Source organism: Myotis yumanensis, unplaced genomic scaffold (assembly GCF_028538775.1).
Source record: "Myotis yumanensis isolate MYYU_CA2020_CCGP unplaced genomic scaffold, mMyoYum1.0.hap1 SCAF_3, whole genome shotgun sequence".
NCBI classification, from domain to species: Eukaryota; Metazoa; Chordata; class Mammalia; order Chiroptera; family Vespertilionidae; genus Myotis; species Myotis yumanensis.
In genome coordinates, this window is record NW_027223754.1 from 213,164,446 (window position 1) to 213,179,127 (window position 14,682).

General features: G+C 68.8%; 1 protein-coding gene across 2 annotated transcripts in view; it reads right to left on the reverse strand.

Moving 5' to 3' along the window:
• Positions 1-6,077: 6,077 nt before the first annotated feature.
• WNT7B (Wnt family member 7B) overlaps positions 6,078-14,682 on the reverse strand; it is a 48,447-nt gene continuing 39,842 nt past the window's right edge. For both annotated transcript variants that reach the window (XM_070411296.1, XM_070411295.1), the window contains exon 4: positions 6,078-8,625. In XM_070411296.1, the coding sequence (XP_070267397.1) occupies positions 8,146-8,625 (480 nt within the window). In that variant the 3' untranslated portion in view covers positions 6,078-8,145. The remainder of the gene's footprint in view (positions 8,626-14,682) is intronic.

The window sequence follows — 14,682 nt, forward strand, 5'->3', positions numbered from 1 at the left end:
CATAACCTGGTCCCTCCTCCCTGTGCCCGCTCTGCCCCTCCCTCCATAACCTGGTCCCTCCTCCCTGTGCCCGCTCTGCCCCCTCCCTCCATAACCTGGTGTCCTCCCTGTGCCCACTCTGCCCCTCCCTCCATAACCTGGTCCCTCCTCCCTGTGCCCGCTCTGCCCCTCCCTCCATAACCTGGTCCCTCCTCCCTGTGCCCGCTCTGCCCCCTCCCTCCATAACCTGGTGTCCTCCCTGTGCCCACTCTGCCCCTCCCTCCATAACCTGGTCCCTCCTCCCCGTGCCCGCTCTGCCCCTCCCTCCATAACCTGGTCCCTCCTCCCTGTGCCCGCTCTGCCCCTCCCTCCATAACATGGTCCCTCCTCCCTGTGCCCGCTCTGCCCCTCCCTCCATAACCTGGTCCCTCCTCCCTGTGCCCGCTCTGCCCCTCCCTCCATAACCTGGTCCCTCCTCCCTGTGCCCGCTCTGCCCCTCCCTCCATAACCTGGTCCCTCCTCCCTGTGCCCGCTCTGCCCCCTCCCTCCATAACCTGGTGTCCTCCCTGTGCCCACTCTGCCCCTCCCTCCATAACCTGGTCCCTCCTCCCTGTGCCCGCTCTGCCCCTCCCTCCATAACCTGGTCCCTCCTCCCTGTGCCCGCTCTGCCCCTCCCTCCATAACCTGGTCCCTCCTCCCCGTGCCCGCTCTGCCCCTCCCTCCATAACCTGGTCCCTCCTCCCTGTGCCCGCTCTGCCCCTCCCTCCATAACATGGTCCCTCCTCCCTGTGCCCGCTCTGCCCCTCCCTCCATAACCTGGTCCCTCCTCCCTGTGCCCGCTCTGCCCCTCCCTCCATAACCTGGTGTCCTCCCTGTGCCCGCTCTGCCCCTCCCTCCATAACCTGGTGTCCTCCCTGTGCCCGCTCTGCTCCTCCCTCCATAACCTGGTGTCCTCCCTGTGCCCACTCTGCCCCTCCCTCCATAACCTGGTCCCTCCTCCCTGTGCCCGCTCTGCCCCTCCCTCCATAACCTGGTCCCTCCTCCCTGTGCCCGCTCTGCCCCTCCCTCCACAGCTGCCTGGCTCCCCTTAGCCCTGATTACCTCTGTTCCCAGCCCTTCACGGGCTGTGACGTTTATGCTCTGCTAACAGACGCTGTGGTCGCCTGCCCCCTCCCGACTGTCAGCTCCCGGGGGCAGGGCTTTGCTGCACCCCCAGCACCTGGCACACGAGGTTGCAGGACATTTGCGGATCAAATGAATGCGGGTGAGGCAACGCGTCTCACGTCCAGAGGGCACTGGGCATCGGGCCCAGGAGGAGAGGACGTGGATGGGCAGCCCTCGCAGAACCCAGCACTGCCCGCCCCGCCCCCGCCCTGGCCCAGAACTGCGGCCCCTCCAACCACAGAACCAAGACTCCAAGCCCAGGCACTGAGGCCTGTGGGGTCAGAGCCCGGGGGCCGCACCTCTCTCGCCATCACGGGGAGATGGAGCCAGGCCTGACTTTCTCCGGGAACTGCCCCTTCCCGTAGCTCTGCCTCAGGAAAGCCCTTGTCCTGAGCCGTGTCCGCTGCCGGGCCTCCCAGGGGGGCCCCCCCGTGTCCCTGCTGCATGGAGGCGCTGGCAGGCCCTTTGCCCTCGCCCTCAGCGGGTCCTGAGATAGGGGCGCCCCCGGGGCTGGGTGACAAGAAGCCCAAAGGCCTGGTGTGGGCCTGCTGAGCTCCCGGCGGCGGCATGGGGAGCCGCGGCCTGCGCAGCGCCCACTGGGCTGGGCCCAGCCTGGTCTGACGAGGCAGCGGAGGCCCAGGGCCCGGGAGGCCCTGCTCGAACGTGTGCCCTGGCTGCTGGGACCTCATGACACAGCCCCTGGCCTGGCAGACCCTGTCCCAAGGCCCGGGGGGGTCGGGGGGGGGGGGGGCCAGGAGCAGCCTGGGGGGCAGGAAACCAGTGCCCAGCCCTCGCTCCCCCGCCCCTCACAGCCCCGGACTCTTATTTGAGAGACTTTTCTACTGAAAAATGAGCGCTCCAGGCAGCAGCCGGTGCCGGGAAAGCCAGCTGGCACGCAGCCCTCTGCCCGGAGGAATGGGCTGCGTTGGCCGTGGGCGGGGGAGAGGGGGCAGTGAGAGCTCCTGCCAAATGCTGCAAAGCCTGAGACTCAAGTGCAAGCTTCCCCCCTGTCCTGGAACCTTCTGGATCCTTGTCAGCTGTGGGGCAGTGCTTCAGGCTGCACTGTCCTCCTGCCCAGCCCCCCAAACTCCATGCTCCCTATCCCTTCGGTTCACCCCCGATCCTCACTCACCTCTGTCCTCAGGACTGAAGCATCTCTGCCTCCTGCCTCCCTCCCAGCCTCCCTGCCCTGCCCTTTTCTCCTAGGTCCAGCCTAGATGCCAATTCCTCCAGGAAGCCCTCCCTGACCACCCACACCCCAGGCCCGGTTCCACACCCCGCTGCTCTCCCAGCCTCAGGTATTGAGGGTGGGACGGGGGCAAAGGGCCAATCTGTCCTTCATTCTGTCCCTGTCCTGGCCTGGGCTCTGAAAGGAAGACTTCCCTTTGGACTCTGCTCTGGGACCCTGACATCCCCGGCCGCGCTCAGTGGCGGACGGGTGAGCAAAGGGATGTGCGAACAGACAGACGCGGATCCCGTCCTGCTTATGGGAAAGCAGGGGCTCAGGAGCCAGAACTGGGCCAGGAACCAGGGAGGGACCCCGGGCAGAGCCCCAGGCCCCTCGGGGTGGAGTCCAAGGCGGAGCCGGCAGGACGGCCCAGCTGCAGCCCAGCCCAGCAGCCAGGCAGGGCCTCCAGAGAGAGCGTGTCCTCAGGGGTCCTGCCTTGCGTGGGCAGCCGGGACCCCCCACTGGGTTAGTCCTGAGTCCTGAGGGCCATCTCGGGCCTCAGGGCGGGTGGGCTGGCCACCCAGGAGGCCAGCAAGGCCCCAGGAAGGGCACCTGCCCAGCACCTGGACGGGGCCCCGCCCAGCCCTGGGGGCCATGGGCCTCAGCCTGCAGGTGGAGTCAGAGGACCTCATTGGCCTGACCGCCCCGCTCAGGCCGGCTGCTCCCTGCGAGGCTGCGAGGCTTCCCTTCCACCGCGGCCCAGGTGGCTGCAGGTTCCAGCTGAGCCCAGAGGCACAGAGCCCGACCAGCCAGGGGAGCGGGCCAGGCAGGTCCGGCCTGGGCACAGCTCGCCCCGAGGCCCTGGCTCCGGGCCCTCTGGGCTCCCCTCACCAGGGCATTTGACTGACCACCTGACCACCCCGCAGGCCTCTGCCGGGTGCCAGGCCTGCCACTCCCAGGGCCACCAGGACTCACAGCGGGACCCCCAGGCCCGGTGGTTCTGAGCACCGGGCTCTGCAAGACCAAGGACCTGCTGCAGGCAGGTGGCATCCCGGAGAGGCAGTGGGCGCACGCGCACCCAGAGGAAGGAAACGGCCAGGACCGCAGCAGGCAGGACCCAGGCTGACCTCCCGGCTCAGGCCCCCGGCTCCCGGCTCCTCGCCCCCGGGAACGGCCTGCTCGCCTGAGCTCCAGCCTCCACTCACTGCTCCTCCCTCCCCGGCCCCTGGGCCCCCAGACCACAGCCCCACCCGTCCCAGACCCACCTCAGCCAGGTCACCTCCGCGTCCTCCCTTCACCCACCCCTGCTCTCCTGACCCTTCCCCCAGCTCTGGCTCACACCGAAGTTCACCCTGATGTCTAACCCAGATCCTCGCTGTGGAACCCGGTCTTTCCTGTTCTGTCCGAGATGAGGACGGATTGCAGCTGTCACCTCCGCCCTGGGACTCGCCTTCACCATCGCCTTCCCACTCACGGGAGGAGGCGTGTGGGTTGTGTAGAAGGAAGACCCCAGGGGGCCTGAGTTCAAATCCTGGGTCTGCTTCTGGCCGGCTGTGTGACCTTGGACAGAACCCTTTATTCCCTGCGCCTCAGTTTTCCCATCTATAAATTGGAGCCAGCACTGACCTATCTGGGGAAAGGGTGTTGGGAAGGTTGTGGGCACCTGTGGGCCAGACCCGGGACTGGCATGATGGGGCTGCACAGTGTTCCATGGGCCCTCGGCCTGCTGGGGAGCAGGGCCAGTCACAGCAATGAGAGCCCTGCCCATCAGGACGGGGGAGGGGTGAGAGCAAGGGGAGGGCAGGAGCCCGGTGAGCTGGGCAGAGAGGGGAGGGTGTGGGCAGGGGGAGAAGGAAGGGCCCCAGGCAGAGGGCACAGCTGGGGCAGAGGGGTGCTGGGGCAGGAGCACGGTAGGGGAGGGGGCTCGCTGGCAGGGCGGGGCTTTGTGGGGGCAGGGAGGCTGCAGAGGAGGCAGAGGGTCAGGAAGAACCCCATGGGCCACACCAGGAGCAAGCCCCTGCCCCCTGAGCCACAGGGCCCTGCTGGGTGGACAGCCGTGGGCAGCGGGGGCGGGGCAGTGCGGGAGGCCTGGGTGCTAAAGCCTGGCCCGTGTTTCTCCGACAGGAAGGGAAGCGGTCACTCCCTGTGCCCATCCTCAGGGGGCAGCGAGGCTCGGAGACTGGGGAGCCAGCCCACGCCTTTCCTGTCTCCCAGGCCTCCTCGGTCAGCACATGCACCCCCAGAATGGGCTGCCGCTCAGGGCAGGAGGGTGGGGTGAAGAGCTGAAGCCCCTGAAGTCCCCCACCCCCAGGGAAGGAATGGGTGAATGGGTGGCAGTGAGGCGCCCCCCCCCACTCTCTCGCTAGTGTCCCCACAGCCTCCCACTGTCCAGGCAGGGCCAGGGCACGTGGGGAAGGAACACACAAACCCAGGCAGGAGGCCTCGCTCCCCGGGGCCAGCCGCGAGCAGTGGGCGGCTGAGAGGCGGTGAGCACTGTGTGCGGCCCGGGCTGCCCCGGGAAAGGCTCCTGGAATAGGGGGCGGGGCCCGGGGCTGGGGTCCGGGCCCAGGGCCTGGCGGGCAGTGTGGGCTCGACGCCTGGGGCAGGGCCCCCGAGGATGTGCCCGCAGCCTGGGAGGCTGGGCTGGGGTTGAACTGTGGCCAAGAAATAAGTACAGTCTGGGCACCGGGGCCCGGCCTTCTCAGCTCTTTCCTCATTCCTGGCCTCGTGGGAGTAGTCGGACCCTGGCGTTCCACCGCGGCCGCCACCTCGGATCTGCTTACCGTCTCACGGGGAACCGGGGCCTCCTGCCAAACCCCTCAGGCCGGGCTGGGCCCGCGGGCCTTGGCGACCACCGACGCCCCGGCCTCCTCCCGCTCTCCGATGGGGAGACTGAGGCCATAGATCAGGGAGGGCCGCCCGGCAGCTCTCGAGCCCCGGGTCAGGACGGGGTCTTTCCCACCTGTCGCCCCTCCGCACACTGGAGAGCCAACCCCCTCGGGAAGCCCACCTGTGGCGCCTCCCCGGGGGCTGGGGCTGGGGCCAGGCTCCGTGGGTGCCCGGTGGGCAGAGGGCAGACGGGGCTGTTTGATCAGTGGTTCTGCCTGATGCCAGGCTGCTGTGACCGCGGGCAGTGGCCAAACCGGCCCCGCCGCATGCCTCCCGGCCCTCGGCAGGAATGCCATTCATCCTCCTGGGCATGGTTACCTCGGGCGAGGCCGGGCCTCCAGGGAGAGGAGAGGGAGGCTGGTGGCTGCCCAGGGGCCTCAGCTGCCTTCCCAGGGCCAGAGAGGGCAGGGGGCACCTCAGGGGGCACGGGAGCCAAAACCCACCAGACACAGCTGGATGGACCCCCCGGCCAGCTGGGGTCAGAAGGGAAGGGAGACCTCACAGAGGGAAGCAGATGGGGCCAGGGACACCTGGCTGGGGTCCCCCACCCCCAGGCTCCCCATTCTCCCAAGAAGAGCCCCCACCTGCCCCCTGAGTCAGCCCAGCTCCAGGCCATGGCCCGTCCTGCAGCCTGGCCCCGCTGTCAGGGAGCCTCAGCCCTCCGTCCAGCCCCGCCAGTGGCCCTCGCTGGGTGGGGCAGGCCCAGAGGCACCTGAAGGTGTGACTCAAGGTCCCACCTGGGACCTGGGCCAGATGTGAGGAGGGGCATGGGGTGGGGATGTCGGGCAGTGCCAGCGGAGGGGGGCCGGGGCCCAGGGGCAGCGGCTGGCGCTCAGCATGTGTGTGCCCAGGGGTGACGCCACTCCACACTCGCTCATCGTCTTTGATCCCAGCTTTATTGGAGCCGCTGCTCCCCTCCGGAAGGCGGACACAGCCCGTCAGAAGCCACCGACGCTCCTGAGTGGGCCCTGCAGGGACACACACCCGGGCCCCCCGCCCCTGCCCGGGCCACACCGACCCCTCTCCCCCGCGGAGGGCCCCGCTGACAGCTGGGGGAGGCCGGGGACAGTGCGCACGGGCGCCAGGGCCCGAGAGTCTGTTTCAAGCAGAAGGAGGAGCCTGTCTCGGGGGGCAGCAGCCCCCCCCCAGTACCCAGTGTAGGTCACAATAATTTAAGACACTATAGACATCTCAACACTATATAACAATATAAGTTAACCAGGTGCCTCGGCAGAGGGCTGTGGACGTGGGGGTCCTGGGGCCCGCGGGGCGGGGGAGGCGGAGGGGGCATTCACGTGGGCCTGGAGGGTCCCAGGACAGCAGCTAAGGGAGTGTCCTGGCATCTTTGGGGGCACGCGGGGTGGACACCAGGCCCAGAGTGTCACTCGAGCCAGGCTAACGCCCAGCCCACGTGGCCGGTCACCCGCCGGAGGACGCATGTCCACGGATCGATGAGAAAAGACCCTAAGTTCGGGGCGGGGTGCGTGGGCAGCAGTCACCGCACGCCAAGCTTCCCACAGTCACTCTGCGCCTCCGTCTCCCCGGGAGGTGGGAGCGTCGGCAGAGGGCACACCTGCCTGAGTCCCCGGTTTCTCGTCTCTCCCCGTCCCCCACGTGGATTAGAATGAGCCAACCCCCTCCGGTTCCTGTCTCCCGGTTTCAGGGTGAGTGGATTTCAAGGGAGGGCCTGCGTGGTGCGGGGACGGGGAGGGAGGGGGGGAGGGAGGGTGTCAGGTGGGGCCCTAGCACAGGGTCGCCTGAACCCAAGTTTTCTCCACATCAGGGTCAGGGCGAAAGGCCAGGATGGGCAAGGACAAACCCTCGAAGGCACCTCTGGGGGTGCAGAGCCCGGTGAGGCAGCGGAGAGGGGGGCAACGGATTTCTCAGGGCGTGGGGGCCGCCTCAGCCAGCCTGGGTGTCCCCAGAGCTTGTCCTCTGGGGCCAGGAGCCATGGGCTGTGGGTCAGGACACCAAGCCACGGCAGGAACGCCACGCAGGTCCCGGGCCTCTGGCTCGTGCTCCACGCTGGGCCTCAGTGTCCCCGGCTGTCCAGTGAGGCAATCACCCTGAAGACTCCCAGCCCCCCACACCCCGCTCAGCTGGCCTGGGGTCCCGCTGGCTCCGGGGTGCGAGGGGCTCTGTAAACTGCGAGGTGCCGGGCTGGCGAGGGCTGGGGGGCCACGGCCCTGGGGAGGGGGACAGCACGCCTTGAACCTGACCTGGGGGACAGCCTGATGGGTTTGAGGGGTTTTCTAAAATCGTTCTAAGAGAAGGGCACGAGGTCCCTGTGCAGGGCTGCCCTCAGGGGCCCTCTGGGGCCACGCTGGCCACCAAGCTGCTGCCCGCTCACCTGGGGACCCCGCGCACACAGCCCCCTGTCCCGGGGCAGAGCCAGGCGGGGCCTCGGACGGGAACGGGGGCCGAGGGGAGGTGCGCTAACACGGGTGCGGAGTCAGGACCGGCGGGCCTGCGTGCTAAGAGTCCTCTTCTGACACTAAGAAAACATAAATAATCTGTCCACCTCTGCCCAGCCCCCTCCAGGGTCCCGCAGCTGACGTGGCCGGGGACAGTCTCATGTGGGGCCGGCCGGCGTGGCCTGTCCGTGTTCACCCGCCAGGCAGGGGCGGGGGACACTCCTGTCGTCTCCTTGCTTTCCGGGGACACGTGTGTCCTCGAGGCTCACTTTCCCGGAGAGAAGAAAAGGACTCACTGGGCCCGTCAAGGACGCGCGCGGGGCCGCGGGCACTGTTCCGCCGCAGGAAGTGACGGGAGCGGCAGGAAGGGGCCGCGGGCCGGGGAGAGGGTGCGGGGCCAGGGGGTTCCTCCTGCGCCTGGAGCCCCACCGTCTGCAGCCACCGCTGCCCAGCCGGCCGCGCGGAGCCGGGAGGGCGGGAGCCGTGTGCACACGTGGCGGGCGTCCTGCGTGGCCGGCGGCCGCGGGCCGCTCACTTGCAGGTGAAGACCTCGGTGCGCTCGCTGCACGTGTTGCACTTGACGAAGCAGCACCAGTGGAACTTGCAGTTGCACTGCCAGACCCGGGTGTACTGGTGCGTGTTGTAGCCGCGGCCGCAGCACATGGTGTCGCAGCCGTCGGCGCCGGGCGAGGTGCGGTTGCACAGGCGGCCCTGCGTGCCCACGCTGCCCGTGGCCGCGTCCTCCTCGCAGTAGTTGGGCGACTTCTCGATGTACACCAGGTCCGTCTCCATGGGCTTCTGGTAGCTGCGCAGCTGCTTGATGCGCAGGAAGGTGGGCTGCCGCAGGCGGCTGGCGCGCACCACCTCCACCTGCACGGCCGCGTTGTACTTCTCCTTGAGCAGGTGGCCCACCTCGCGGAACTTGGGCAGCGTGGTCCAGCAGGTCTTGGTGGTGCAGGAGCCCGACACGCCGTGACACTTGCACTCCAGCTTCATGCGATCCTCCAGGACCTGCGGGGCCAGGAGCAGGGCTGAGCGGCCGGCGGGAGCACCCCTCCACCCGGAGCTCCCCTCCACCCAGAGCACCCCTCCACCCGGAGCTCCCCTCCACCCACAACACCCCTCCACCCACAACACCCCTCCACCCAGAGCACCCCTCACCCGGAGCTCCCCTCCACCCACAACACCCCTCCACCCACAACACCCCTCCACCCAGAGCACCCCTCACCCGGAGCACCCCTCCACCCGGAGCTCCCCTCCACCCAGAGCACCCCTCCACCTGGAGCACCCCTCCACCTGGAGCACCCCTCCACCCGGAGCTCCCCTCCGCCCAGAGCTCCCCTACACCCACAGCACCCCTCAACCCAGAGCACCCCTCCACCTGGAGCACCCCTCCACCCGGAGCTCCCCTCCGCCCAGAGCTCCCCTACACCCACAGCACCCCTCAACCCAGAGCTCCCCTCCACCCAGAGCACCCCTCACCCGGAGCACCCCTCCACCCAGAGCTCCCCTCCACCCACAGCACCCCTCCACCCGGAGCTCCCCTCCACCCACAGCACCCCTCCGCCCAGAGCTCCCCTCCACCTGGAGCACCCCTCCACCCGGAGCTCCCCTCCACCCGGAGCTCCCCTCCACCCAGAGCACCCCTCCACCTGGAGCACCCCTCCACCCGGAGCTCCCCTCCACCCAGAGCACCCCTCCACCTGGAGCACCCCTCCACCCGGAGCTCCCCTCCGCCCAGAGCTCCCCTACACCCACAGCACCCCTCAACCCAGAGCACCCCTCCACCTGGAGCACCCCTCCACCCGGAGCTCCCCTCCGCCCAGAGCTCCCCTACACCCACAGCACCCCTCAACCCAGAGCTCCCCTCCACCCAGAGCACCCCTCACCCGGAGCACCCCTCCACCCAGAGCTCCCCTCCACCCACAGCACCCCTCCACCCGGAGCTCCCCTCCACCCACAGCACCCCTCCGCCCAGAGCTCCCCTCCACCCAGAGCTCCCCTCCACCCGGAGCTCCCCTCCACCCGGAGCTCCCCTCCGCCCAGAGCTCCCCTCCACCTGGAGCACCCCTCCACCCGGAGCTCCCCTCCACCCAGAGCTCCCCTCCGCCCGGAGCTCCCCTCCGCCCGGAGCTCCCCTCCGCCCAGGCCCTCGGCCTCCAGCCCTAGCGGAGCCAGCTCCCCCACACTCCCCGCTGTCTCCTCCCTGAGCCCTCACCCGCTAACGGGGGCTCTGACCACAGGTCCCCACCGAGCAGGGCCTGCGAGGCGCCGTGAGAGAATCGGAACTCGGCAGAGCCGGGCACACATTTATCCCAAGTGCTTCGCAAATTCCCCCAACAGCCCCCAGGGAGCTGGCGGCCAATGACCGCGGGGAAACTGAGGCCTGGCGAGCTGTGGGGCTTGCGCGGGTCACAGGCAGCAGGGGGTGAAGCCGGGCTCGGGGCTGGCGCCTCATGGTGGCACCAGGCCCAGCGACAGCGGGAGCTTCATCGGTGGGGATCCCAACCGGTCTCCCCTCCCTGCCCTCCTGCGGGGTCGGGCCTGGTGTGCGGTCGGGCCTGTGCCCTGGAAGCCCGTGTGCGTGTGGGGCTCTCCGCGCCCCGTTTGCTGAAGGCGGGGGCCGGGGGGTGAGCGCAGGTCAGTGAGGCGGGGGCTGCCGTCTGCTGGGAAGCCTCCCCGACCCACGTGTGGTTCCTCCTCCGGCTGCGAGCGGGCGTGAGGGGCGCAGCCGTGTGCCTTCCTGGGGCCTCCCTCCCGGGCCGGAGGGCCGGTTCCCAGAGCCAGCCCTGACCCCAGGTACTCATTTACCCGGATCGAAGGGGCCTGCCAGCCGCGCTGATTAAAGATGAGAATCATTAGCTCGGCCCACGGCTGCAGAGGGCTGTCCCCACCCGGCCTCACTTCCGCCACCAGCCCAGAAGGAAGCTGCTACCCTGTGCCCCTGCCAGGACCCCAGCGCTCACCCAGGACCCCAGCCCTCACCCAGAACCCCAGGCCTCACCCAGGACCCCAGCGCTCCCCCAGAACCCCAGCGCTCCCCCAGAACCCCAGCGCTCCCCCAGAACCCCAGCGCTCACCCAGAACCCCAGCCCTGGCCCAGAACCCCAGCCCTCACCCAGAACCCCAGCCCTGGCCCAGGACCCCAGCCCTCACCCAGAACCCCAGCCCTGGCCCAGGACCCCAGCCCTCACCCAGGACCCCAGCGCTCACCCAGAACCCCAGCCCTCACCCAGAACCCCAGGCCTCACCCAGAACCCCAGCCCTCACCCAGAACCCCAGCCCTCACCCAGGACCCCAGCCCTCACCCAGAACCCCAGCCCTGGCCCAGGACCCCAGCCCTCACCCAGAACCCCAGCCCTGGCCCAGGACCCCAGGCCTCACTCAGAACCCCAGCCCTCACCCAGAACCCCAGCCCTCACCCAGGACCCCAGCCCTCACCCAGGACCCCAGCCCTCGCCCAGAACCCCAGCCCTCGCCCAGGACCCCAGCCCTCGCCCAGAACCCCAGCCCTCCCCCAGAACCCCAGCCCTCACCCAGGACCCCAGCCCTCCCCCAGAACCCCAGCCCTCCCCCAGGACCCCAGCCCTCACTCAGAACCCCAGCCCTCACCCAGAACCCCAGCCCTCCCCCAGGACCCCAGCCCTGGCCCAGGACCCCAGCCCTCCCCCAGAACCCCAGCCCTCACCCAGGACCCCAGCCCTCGCCCAGAACCCCAGCCCTCCCCCAGGACCCCAGCCCTCACTCAGAACCCCAGCCCTCACCCAGAACCCCAGCCCTCCCCCAGGACCCCAGCCCTGGCCCAGGACCCCAGCCCTCCCCCAGAACCCCAGCCCTCGCCCAGGACCCCAGCCCTCGCCCAGAACCCCAGCCCTCACCCAGAACCCCAGCCCTCACCCAGGACCCCAGCCCTCACCCAGAACCCCAGCCCTCGCCCAGAACCCCAGCCCTGACCCAGAACCCCAGCCCTCGCCCAGGACCCCAGCCCTGGCCCAGGGAGGAGGCCCATAGGGAATGCAAAGGGGCGAGAGGGACAGCCCACAGAGCCGGCCGCTGCCCCAATCTCTCTTCCTGCCCTGGCAGCCTGGGGCCTGGACCTCGGTGAGGATGTCGGTTCGGGGCTCATGGTCCAGTGTGGGGAACAGAAGGAAACTGACACACAAAAGCTCAAAGTGCAGGGGCTGTGGGAGTCTCCGCCTGCCCAGGGCCAGGGTGCCAGCAGGGGGGCTTCCTGGAGGAGGCGGGTACATGTGCTGCATGTCTATGGAGATCATTAGATGCAGAGGAGGTGTGCGCGAGGGGGTGCAGCACCAGCTGTCCGCATGACTGCAGAGGGAATATTTGGTCCAAATGAGCATCATGTGTGCGGCGGCCGTGAGGCCAGCGGCCCGGAGCTTGGGGGTGTGGCCCTCTGCTCCTGCGTGGAGGACACCCTGGGGCATATTCAGACCTGGAACTGCAGGGCCATGGGGTGTCGAGGTCCACGGCACAGGCCAGAAGGCTGGTCTGAGGGTCTGGGTCAAGGGCAGGACCCTGGTGGGACCCCTTTCCCAGGGGAAAGCACCCCTGGGCCTCCTCTCGGCCTCCTGCCCCTCCCACCTGTGTCTCCTCCTCCTGCCCCCTCCTCACCCTCCCCATGGTCATCTTTGCTCTCCCCTCTCCTCAGAGCCCCTTCTTCCATCACTGGCCCTTCAAGGCCTGGATGCTTCCCCTCCCCTGGCCACTGCCCACTGTGTCTGCCCCTCCGCCAGGAGCTGCCCACACCCTCTCGCCTGGGCACCGTCCACCCCAGGCTGCTGCTCAGGGATTCCTCCTCAGTCGTCTGTGATGGCCGGAGACCTGGCAGGGGTGCCCACACTGGAGGCTGTGCCAGCCGGGTGGGCCCAGCTTAACTGCCATCTGCGTGTCCAGTTTGGCTGAACAGCTGCCCCCCCCCCCTTGTGCCACCTGCCCAAACCCCTTCCCTCAGTCCCATCTTCCTGTCAGCATCAAGGCCACAAGGCCACCCACCCCCCGCTCCCCGCCCAGGGACCGTGTGGCGGGACCAGTGGCCGCCCGCAGATGGAGCCGATTGGCGGCTGTTTGCAGAGCGAGGGGCCGCATCCTCGCTTGGCTGGGTCCCCCGCGCCCGAGCCTCTCCTGGGAAGTGATCACAGGAGTGAAGAATGTGCCGTTTCCGGCTCCAGTGCCCTCGAGATAAGAGCGACAGTGGAGGTGGCGCCAGCCCCGCTGCCCCTGAGACCACCTGGGCGGCTGCGGAGTGACCCGCTCTACCCGGGCAGCCGGGGACTGAGCAGGGCCTCCCCCAGCCTCGGCGCCCCCACCGCCAGGTGGTCTGGAGGTGACGAGGGCTCCAGGAAGGAGCTGACTTGGGGTTCTTTCTGGAATAAGGGGTGCCCCCACTCTGGGAACAGATTTCAGGAATGGCCAGGTTAGGGGAATCACAGGTGGGTGCACCGTGTCCCGAGGGAGCCTGCAGCCCAGCAGAAGAGGTGGGAGCAGGTCTCCCCGCTCAGCCTGTCTGCCCCCGGCCCACCAGGGATGTGGGGGACCACGTGCCAGCCGAGGGGGGCTGCAGAGTGTCCCCCTCAAACACACCCCCACTAGGACCTCAGATGGTGATCTTATTTGGAAACTGGGTGAGACCTGAGGTCATTCTGGACCAGGGTCGCCCTCAGTCTGAGGACACGTCCTAACAAGAGACAGAATAGGAGACACAGGGGTGGGGGGGGGGCGGGGTACGTGCAGACGGAGGCAGAGCCTGGATGATGGGGCCACAAGCCAGGAGCACCTGGCGCCCCCAGGGCTGGAGGGGCAGGAAGGACCCTCCCCTGGAGCCCTCAGAGGGAGCCCCCCACCCACTCTGGCTCCAGCCTGGGAGAGAACGGGTTTCCGTCGCTTTAAGACACCCCGTTTGTGGGAGTTCGTGTGGCAGCCGTCAGCGTGCCTTCTACCCAACGTGCTAAACTCCGTGGCCCTGAGAACGTGGAGGAAGCAGGGCGGCCCGATCGCTCTGTAATGGGGGCCGGCCCCCCGCTCTGGGTTGACGCGTGAAGGTGTGGACTGGGTTCTTAGGGAAACCTCCAAAGCCATGCCCCGCCCCCGCCCTGGTGAGCCCCGTGCCGCTGGAGGACTGCGCTCCCGGGGTCACGGTGCTGCCAGCACCATTGGCCTGTCCAGGGGCTCAGAGCAGCTGTGGGGGGCAGCGGGGCGGGGGGACCGGTGCGCTATGCCCACCGTGCAGATGTGGAGACAGGCGCCGAAGAGGGATGGTGAGCCGGGCCCCACAGGAGTCAGGGGCACTGGCACCGGCTGACTGCTGCCACTTACAGCCCCTCCCTGCGCTGCTCTGTCCCCGACGGGCCCTCCAACTGCTGACCCCTCCCCTGACAGCCTTTTCTCCTCAGTGCACGGCTTCACCCCGGTGCACCCCCACATGCTGACCCTCCTCCATCTGCATCCCCAAGGCAGGCTGGGACCCTGCCCCCAGTCTTCTTGCTCTCCTACCCCTATCGCACCCCGCACCCCCCGGGCCCAATCCTGCCCAATGCCTTTCACCACCTGTCTGTCTCTGAACACCCCCAAGTCCGCGCCGGGCCAGCCCTGGGGTTCACACGGGCCTCCGAGCCGAATCAGACACGACCCTGGCCCTCGCGCTGCTCGGCCCCCACTCTCCCTCAAGGGTCTGTGATGGCACCCGCACCCGAGGGGCCAAAATCCAGCCCGGCTGTCAGTCCTTCACCCCAGGCCTGCTCAGCCCGCCCGTCTCCTCAGCCGCACAAACCCCTGGGCTGGGCTGGAGGCCCGGCTGCACTGCACGCGTGACCTTTGCCTGTGCTGGTCCCTCCGAGGGCTCCTTCCCCACATCTGCGCTGCTCGCTCAGCCACTCCCCACGGAGCAGCGACCGCGGGGCCACAGGCAGCTGTGCAGCTCCCTGGGGCCCCACTGCTCTCCCCTGTAACAGGGAGGCCTTCCTCCCAGGGGTGTGGGAAGCCCCGCTCCGGGCCCAGCCACTGCAGAGGCTCAGGAGAGGTGTTCCATTGCGGGCTCAGCTATGCCTCCTCCCC